Source organism: Arachis ipaensis, chromosome B05 (assembly GCF_000816755.2).
Source record: "Arachis ipaensis cultivar K30076 chromosome B05, Araip1.1, whole genome shotgun sequence".
Classification (NCBI taxonomy): domain Eukaryota; kingdom Viridiplantae; phylum Streptophyta; class Magnoliopsida; order Fabales; family Fabaceae; genus Arachis; species Arachis ipaensis.
Window position 1 is genome coordinate 11,598,780 of NC_029789.2, and position 9,632 is coordinate 11,608,411.

A 9,632-nucleotide genomic window follows, 5' to 3' on the forward strand; every position below is an offset into this window, starting at 1 on the left:
CGCCGGTTAGCAGATAGGGAACGCGACCAACGCACCCCAGAGCAGAGTCACTCCCGTTCTCGCTCCAGACGCACGCCTACCCCCCAAGCTGAGTCCGAAAGCACCGGGGAGTGAGGGCGCGCAAGAAGACGCCATGACCCCGTCATTTACGCCAGACGTGAGAGGCGGCGTACCGCTAATCGCAGGGACGAGGACACTCGTCGGGAGAACGACGAGGGAAGAACGACGGGAACACGGGGACCCGTGATAATGGGAGCGATCCCATTCCACCGTTCCATACTCGAGGTCCAGCTGCCAAAACACTTTGACAAGTCAACGGACATGAGGCACGATGGAACGCAAGACCCGCTGGAACACCTCACGACCTTCGAGGCCAAGATGAACCTAGAGGGAGTGGGAGACGAGGTAAGGTGCCGCGCTTTCCCAGTCACCCTCGCGGGACCTGCAATACGGTGGTTCAATAACCTCCCGCAGGGCTCGGTAACCCGCTTCTCCGACATCAGCCATGCCTTCCTGGCTCAGTTCACGACCAGAATTGCCAAAGCCAAGCACCCGATCAATTTGCTAGGGGTGACCCAGAAAGCCGGAGAGCCGACCAGGAAATACCTAGATCGCTTCAACGACGAATGCTTGGAAATCGACGGGCTGACGAACTCGGTGGCGAGTTTATGCTTGACTAACGGGCTCTTGAACGAGGACTTCAGGAAGCACCTCACCACAAAGCCAGTATGGACAATGCAGGAGATCCAATGCGTCGCTAAGGAGTATATTAACGACGAAGAAGTCAGCTGGGTCGTAGCTGCCAACAAACGGCAACCCCCCTACAACCAAACCCGCCACTACGAGGGTGGAGAAAGACAAAAGGAACATGCTAGGGACGGCGGTCCGAGTAAGGCGCCAAAGCCATTTCCCCGAGTAGGGAAATTCACCAACTACACCCCCCTCACGGCACCAATCACGGAAGTTTATCAACAGATAGCCGAGAAGGGGATACTGTCGAGACCCTGACCTCTGAAGGACAGAACGGGGGGAAACAAAAGCCTTTACTACGAATATCACAAGGGTTACGGGCACAAGACCCAAGACTGCTTCGACCTAAAGGATGCCCTGGAGCAAGCAATTAGGGACGGAAAGCTAGCCAGATTTTCCCACCTCATAAGGGAGCCGGGGAGACGGAATCGTGATCACGAGGGCGAGGACAGGCCCCGGGCGACAAAACGACGCCAAGAACCAGAGGAGGACGACCAGGGTCTCACGGTGGTGAACGTAGTAACGGTGAGGAATTCCGCCCCGAGGTCGAGATCGGCACAGAAGAAAGACGCCAAAGTCCTGGCTGTCTCCTCCTCGCCCGCGAGAAGTTCCCGGGGACTCCCATCCATCTTCTTCGGCCTCGAAGACCAATGGTTCGACGAGGTACCAGAAAGTCCCTCCATGGTCATCACGGCCAGAGTCGGAACTGGCCTCGTCAAAAGGATCCTAGTGGATACAGGGGCGGACTCGAATATTATGTTTCGCAACGTTTTTGATGCCTTGGGACTGCGTGACGCTGACCTAGCGACCCACCAGCACGGTGTGGTAGGGTTGGGTGACCACTTCATCAAGCCGGATGGGATCATCTCCCTACTGACCTCCATGGGACAAGGACAGAAGCGTAGGACAGTAATGGCCGATTTTGTAGTCTTGCGAGACTTTACAGCCTACAACGTCATCCTGGGGAGAAAAACCATCAATGACCTTGGGGCAGCGATTAGTACGAAGCTGCTCGTAATGAAGTTTATTACGGATGACGGATCCGTAGGATCCATCAGAGGGGACTTGGAAACGGCAGTCGCTTGCGACCACGCCAGCCTCTTTCTCTCAGGAAAAAGTCCAAAGAAGCATCAAGGGTCTTCCTTGCCGACCTGGATGCCAGAATAGACGACAAGCCTAGGCCCGAGCCAGAGGGGAACTTGGAAAAATTTAGGGTCGGTGACGGGGAGGAGAAGTTCACATTCATAAATAGAAATCTCCCCATGAATTAAAGGAACCTTTGATGGAGATGATCAGAGCGAATGCCGACCTATTTGCTTGGACGCCGGCCGACATGCCAGGGATAGATCCCCAGCTCATGTCACACTATCTGGCCGTCAAGCTGGAGGCTAAGCCAGTGGCCCAGAGGAGGAGAAAGATGTCGCAGGAAAGGGCAGAGAAGGTGGCCAAGCAGACGGCCAGCCTCCTTGAAGCAGGGTTCATCCGAGAACTGGACTACTCGACTTGGCTATCGAACGTGGTCATGGTGAAAAAACACAATGGGAGGTGGAGAATGTGTGTAGACTATTCCGACCTCAACAAGGCATGTCCCAAGGACTGCTATCCCCTCCCCAACATTGACGCGCTCGTCAATGCAGCGGCGGGGTACCGATATCTGAGCTTCATGGACGCCTACTCCGGATACAATCAGATACCGATGCACCGACCCGACGAGGACAAGACAGCGTTCATAACGCCGGGAGGGATCTACTGCTACAAGGTAATGCCATTTGGTCTAAAAAACAATGGCGCCACGTACCAGAGACTGATGAACAAGATATTCAGCGAGCTCATAGGCAAGACAGTAGAAATCTACGTGGACGACATCCTCGCAAAAACCACCCGACCCGACGATCTCCTAAACGACCTGGGGGGCGTGTTCGCGTCCCTCTGGCAACACGGCATGAGGCTCAACCCGCTTAAATGCACCTTTGCCATCGAGGCTGGGAAGTTCTTAGGGTTCATGATCACCCAAAGAAGAGTAGAAGCCAACCCTGAGAAGTGCCAAGCCATTCTCCAGATGAAGAGTCCGGGTTGTATCAAAGACGTCCAACTAGTGGCAGGAAGGCTGACAGCGTTATCCCGTTTCCTCGGCGCATCGGCAGCAAAAGCTCTGCCCTTCTTCAATATGATGAAAAAGGGGATAGCATTTGAATGGACCCCGGCGTGTGAGGAAGCATTCAACCACTTCAAGGAGATCCTAGCAGCACCGCCCGTGCTCAGGAAGTCCAAGGCTGAAGAGCCACTCTACCTCTACCTGGCAGTAACAGAGGAAGCCCTTGCAGCAGTGCTCGTACGAGAAGAAGGGAAGGCTCAGCAACTGATTTACTTCGTAAGCAGAGCTCTACAAGGCACAGAGTTGAGGTACAGCAAACTGGAAAAGCTGGCGCTGGCACTCCTAACCTCCTCCCGAAGGTTGAGGCAGTACTTCCAAGGCCATCGCGTAATCGTGAGAATGGACCAAGCAATTTGTCAAGTACTCCAAAAACCCGATTTGGCAGGAAGGATGATGACCTGGGCCATCGAGCTCTCCCAATATGACCTGCAGTATGAGCCTCGACACGCAATCAAGGCACAGGCGATGGCAGATTTCTTGGTAGAGGTAACGGGTGATCCCCACGAGGAAACGGGCATACGGTGGAGGCTCCACGTAGACAGGGCCTCCAACCAGACGTCCGGGGGAGCCGGGGTCATCTTAGAGAGCCCGGCGGGAGTCATTTACGAGCAGTCGACCAAGTTCGAATTTCCGGTGTCGAACAATCAAGCGGAATACGAAGCCCTCTTAGGTGGACTAACCTTAGCCAGAGAAGTCGGGGTAACAAGGCTGAAAGTGTGCAGCGATTCACAGGTCGTCACCTCGCAAGTAAACAGGAGCTATCAAGCCAGGGACCCCCTCCTGCAAAAGTATTTAGAAAAGGTTAGAGAATTGACCAGGCAGTTCCAAGAGGTCACGGTCCAACACGTTCCAAGAGAAAGGAACACACGGGCAGACCTCCTGTCTAAATTAGCAAGCACGAAGCCAGGAGCAGGCAACCGGTCTCTCATCCAGGGCATGGTGAAGGAACCAGCGGTTGCCCTCCATTTGACGGAGTCAAGCCCCTCCTGGCTGGACCCCATCACAAACTTCTTGGAACATGGCAAGCTGCCTGGTGATGAGAAAGCGACCAAAACATTGAGAAGGGAGGCGGCCAAATATGCAATCATACAAGGACAACTGTTCAGAAAGGGCCTCAGCCAACCCCTATTGAAGTGCTTACACCCCAACCAGACGGACTATGTACTAAGAGAAGTCCACGAGGGATGCTGTGGCCACCACATCGGGGGCAAAGCCCTAGCAAGGAAGCTCATCCGAGCTGGATATTACTGGCCATCAATGATGAGAGACTCCAAAGAATTTGTCAGAAAATGCGTAAAGTGCCAAGAAAACGCCAACTTCCACAAAGCGCCGACTTTCGAGCTGAGCCTACTGACATCTACACGACCCTTCGCTCAATGGGGAGTCGACCTCTTAGGGCCTTTCCCGGTTGGCCCAAGGCAAGTCAAATATCTCATAGTCGCCATCGACTACTACACCAAATGGATAGAGGCTGAACCACTAGCCAGCATATCCTCATCCAATTGTAGGAAGTTCATGTGGAGATAGGTGATAACCCGTTTCGATATCCCGGAGATCGTCATTTCGGATAATGGGACGCAGTTCACTGATAAGAAGTTCACGAAATTCCTCACCGGCCTGGGGATAAAACAAAGATTTTCCTCAGTAGAACATCCCCAGACGAACGGACAAGTGGAGTCCGCAAACAAAGTCATCCTACTAGGCCTCAAGAAGCGCTTAGACAACAAGAAAGGCGCATGGGCCGACGAGCTCGCTTCGGTCCCCTCGTCCTACCGGACAACCGAGCAAAGCTCCACCGGGGAAACCCCCTTTCGCCTAACGTACGGGGTTGACGCAGTGATACCTGTGGAAATTGGCGAACCGAGTCCACGGTTACTCCTCGCAGGAGTACACGAAGCGGTGGAAAAGGACCTGGTGGAAGAGACCAGAGAGATGGCCCACTTGTCAGAAACAGCACTGAAGCAAAGAATAGCCCTGCCTACAACACTAAAGTCCTCAGGAGGGACTTTGAGGAAAGAGACCTCGTCCTATGACGCAACGACGTCGGTTTACCGACCCCAGGAGAAGAAAAACTGGCGGCAAATTGGGAAGGTCCCTACAGAATCAAAGAAGTGCTCGGCAAAGGCGCCTACAAGCTGGAAAGACTCGACGGCAGAGAGATCCCGAGAACATGGAACGCAGGTAACCTGAGGAGGTTCTATTCGTAACTTGGTTGTCCCGACCAAGTGGCCTGATAAGCTGGATAGAGGTTTACTTTAATCAAATGTTAATTCCCAATTATTTACTTTTATCAAATGCCTACTGTGTTCACGAACTTGTCTAGCTAACGACTAATTCTTACTTGTCCAAATTCTTCCATTACATTCCAACGCGTACCCCGCGAGATCATACTCGTAAACGGCAACCCAGGATTGATCACCCCGGGAAGCCAACGGAACCATAGCCATATCGAACGGCCGCAATAATAAGACCACAACGGTTTCAAAAATAAAAAACCACGACGACCCCAATCGGGTTACCAACGCAAACGGCAAAACGGACACAAGCAATAAGTCCGCCCCGAAAAGACGGTAACGAAAATAAAACACCAAGCAAGATAAACGATAATAACGATAAGTCGACCAAGCGACCAGTTAAGCATAAAAGTTATAAAGTCACGACGAAATGTTCAACAAATCCACACCAAATCAAAGTTACAAGAAATCACTTCCGAGGCATGTCAACAATCTTGCCGTCTTGGATCGTCTTGAAAACCCCAATAGCCGACGTGTCGAAGTCAGGAGCCACGATCTTCACTTGGGCCTTCAGAGCATCTTCGGTCATGAAGATCGCGTTCTTCCCTTGCTCCTTGGTCGCTTTGTGCTTTTTCTTGAGCTCTTCGACCTCGGCTTTAGCGGCTTTAGCCGACGAGACGGCCTGGTCACGCTCCTTGGTCACGCTCCTTCTCCAAGACCGCCACCCGACCCTGAGCAGTGTTCATCTGGCTCTCTAGGGTCATCTCCCATTCAGCTAAACGGGCCACCGTCTCGTCGGAAGCCTTCAATTTCTCCCCGGTAGATGTTGCTTTCTCCTCAGAAGCCTTGAGCTTCTCCCCCATCTCGGACAACTGACTCTGGAGCAGCTCGACTTGCACCTTAAAGTCGTTGTTCGCCTTACCGGAAGATTCGAGTTTCCTTCGGAGAGCCTGCATTCCCGACAACTCGAACTCAGCCTTTCGAGCTATCACGGCCCCCCGGAGCAGAGTCCGGTACATCCATCTCGCCTGCCCAGCCAGGTCAGTCCCATGAAAATGCTCCTCCGTCCCAGGGATCAGCTGGGAGTCAATGAAATTCGTAGCATCAAAATTTCTTTCCATGATGGTGAGAGTCCCTTCCAGGCTGGCAGATGCCTTCCGCTTCTTGGGGGTATGAATAAGGTCCACATCATCATATTCTTGATGGATAGGAGACGAGTGCCCACCAACGGCCGCCTCTTCGGGAATGGGGGAAGCCTGCACCTCGGCTGGATCCTTTTAAGACATCCCGGTGTCTCAGGGAGAGGGCACGGCCTGATCCTCCTTCTCCCCGGAAGGGCCCCCCGGTTCCCCGGCATCCTTCTCGTCAGCCTTCTCATCATCGCTATCCTCCAAGAAGGTCTTGACCAAATTTTCAAGTCTAGTTACCGAAGCAGACATCTCCACTACAACAGGAAACCAAACACGTTAGTCGTGAAGTCGGGAAAAAACACAAGCAATGCAAAAACACAAGGCAGAATAGCTCACAAATATAATTCCTGGCGGACTCCCGTTCACCCATAAGGAGGTGGAGGTTCACGGAGTTCTTCCCGAAAATAGCATACAACACATTGGCGATCCTTTTATTTACAGAGGACATGCCCTTGTAGGTCACCTTTATGAAAGAGTTAGACCCCGTCCCGAAACTCCAATAAGTCGGGATGAGGCGTTCCCCCTCTAACGATAACTAAAAGGGATGGCGACCTTTAGCAGGGCGAACTTTGAAGAATTTGTCCTTGAACCCATGATAGGAGTCCTCGAACAGGCCAAATATCCTCCGGCCTTAGGCAGACCGGAAAGACAAAAACCCTTTCCTCGCCTTCCCTTGTTTGGAGGGGTTGGTAAGGTTGAAAAAGAAGAGGAAAACATCCACTGACGCCGGCAGCTCGAGATATTCACAGACCATCTCGAAACAGCGGATAGAAGCCTAGCTGTTCGGATGGAGTTGCGACGGCAACACGGATATCCGATTAAGGAGAGACATCTGGAAATCGGAGAACGGCAGCCGGACGCCGACCTGGGTGAACATGGCATTGTAAAACCAAATCCAGTCGGCGACCCGGGGAGAATGGAAATTAATCTCGTACAAATGCTCGTTGGGCGCAGGGACGAAGGTCTCATAATTGGTCTCTTCATCTGTCCCCCCGCACAGATATCCGGCTTGTCGGAACTCCGTCAACTCCTCCAGGTCCATCTGGTTCGGCGAGTCCTTTATGTCTGAGGTCACCCAGGCGTAGGGGTCATAGTTCGCCGCGGAGGTGGAAGTCTGGGAGACGACGCGAAGCATACCTACAGTAGGGGTACCACTCCATTAGTCTATGAGGTCGGGAGCCCGGAAAAACCCAAAAAACTACGTTTATCCTATTCGACAATTAAGATCAAGCATGGCCAAGGCTACACCTATCCTGAAAGCCACCTAAAAATCTACCCTGGAATGGTACCCCTCCCCTAACACGTCTACCTAGCATCAAAAGGTCATATAGCCACAAATTCCAAGCAAGACAGCAAGAACAAGCAAATACTAACAACAAGCAAACAACAACAGAGTAGAAAAAAGAGAAGTCCGAGGATTACCTGAATTTGTTGCGAAAGCTGGAAGGATGAGAGGAAGATGTTCGAGAAAACTGCAACAACACTCTGAAAATTTTGAGCGAGGAAAAGGAAGATAGCAAGGAAATGGAAGAAACAGAAGCATAAAAAGAAAGAAAAAGTGGGAGGTGAACTATTTAAAAACTGCCATCCAGGAAGCGCGAAAGATTTGGGGGCAAGATAGTATTTACACACGGGATTTTGCAACCCATTATGAGTATTTAATGCTCAGCGCGAGGAACGAAGCGGCAAACGGTTTCTCCAGCAACCAAGAGACACGCGCGCAGGGGGCATGTCCCTTCCACGAGCGGCCGACCTAACGATGATGAATGAAACGCGAAGTAACACGCCACTGATAGCTCCCACGGCTACCACTGGCGCGTGGGGCACTGTTACGGCCTGGCCCAAACCCTCCACGGGTCGGCCCGACCCGAGCGCCACCCGACCCAGACGGTCACGGGTGATGCGCCCCATAACCGACCCAGACACGCGTCCCGGACAGCTCATTCACGGCTGTGGGAGAACGTCCTAGAGAAAGTGGACCTGTCCTTGTAGGGCCCACCCCTGACACAGTATATAAGGGGAAGGATTTGTCCTTCCCCCAAGGTACGTCACATATCACATCACCCCTTTCTTGCCTGCACACTTCACTAACTTGGGCGTCGGAGTGTCTTTGTAGGTGACACCCCCTTTTCCGCGTGAAGAGCTCGGGACCTCGCACATACCAGCCCGGCAGTCCACGACCTAACGAGCCCCTACCACTCCTCGAAAGTTCAAACCCGAATTATCCGGTGACCGATCTACCGAACAATTTCTGTTAATTTTATAAGGAATAAAATAATCACAAATGATATCGGCGGTTCATTTTTTGCAGAAACAAACTTGCTAAAAAAATTTTGTTCAACTTGCATATGTAGTTGCTGATGATTCTAGTTTGACGGTCATTTGAGTAGCTAAGCTTTTCAATTTGTTCTTGAATTTCTTTGATGTTCCACCATTTAGTCAAATCTTGCAACTCCAATTTTGACTACAAAAGAGTTGTGATGATAATGACTAGTTTCATTATGTTTTTCTAATATCAAAATCAACTTTATTTAAATATCTAATATTCGCCTCGTTTAAATTAGGGCAAAAAACAGAAATAAGGCAAGGGAGAAAATAATTTACGTGAATAAGCCAAAACGAAAACTGCTTCATGAATCTACCAACGCACGTTTATATGTAATTCGAACCAGCTTGGTTCGAACTCCATTTCTATATAATTCGAACCAGCTTGGTTCGAATTATACATAAACACACGCACACACATAATTCGAACCAGCTTGGTTCGAATTACACACACAATAATTCATGATATAATTCGAATTATGCTGTTAAAAAATTAATAATTTATTAAAAAAATTTATTAAAAAAATTAATAATTTAAAAATTAAAAAAATATATATTTTTATTTTATACGTTAAAAAAAAGCTAACAAAATATTTAATTACGAGACTTCTTTAAAATATTAATGAGCTATCAATTCGAATTCCATACAATAATTTTCTGTCCATTTTTAATAGTTCATGAATATTTTTTAATAAATTTTTTTAATAAATTTTTTTAAATTATACTACAAAAAATATTTTATCCTATGCAAAATAATTTAAAAAAAATGGCTTAAAAAATGTTAGGAGTACTATAAAAATTTGTAATGTTATAATAACTTAGGTAAATACATGCATGTACTCAAATTTTAAATAAAATACTCTACATAGTCAATAATAATTTAGAAATGAAAGAAAATATTTTATTCCATACAAAATAATTAAAAAATATATTTTATTCTATACAAAATAATTTTAAAAAATGGCTTAAAAGATGTTA

General features: G+C 49.4%; 1 protein-coding gene across 1 annotated transcript; it reads left to right on the forward strand.

Moving 5' to 3' along the window:
* LOC107640151 lies at positions 250–1,008 on the forward strand. Its single transcript, XM_016343701.1, has one exon. The coding sequence runs from the start codon at positions 250–252 to the stop codon at positions 1,006–1,008; it is 759 nt and encodes a 252-aa protein (XP_016199187.1).

Excerpts from the sequence above, each read along its gene's own strand:
- LOC107640151 (XM_016343701.1), top strand. The coding sequence starts at position 250 with ATGGGAGCGATCCCATTCCACCGTTCCATACTCGAGGTCCAGCTGCCA.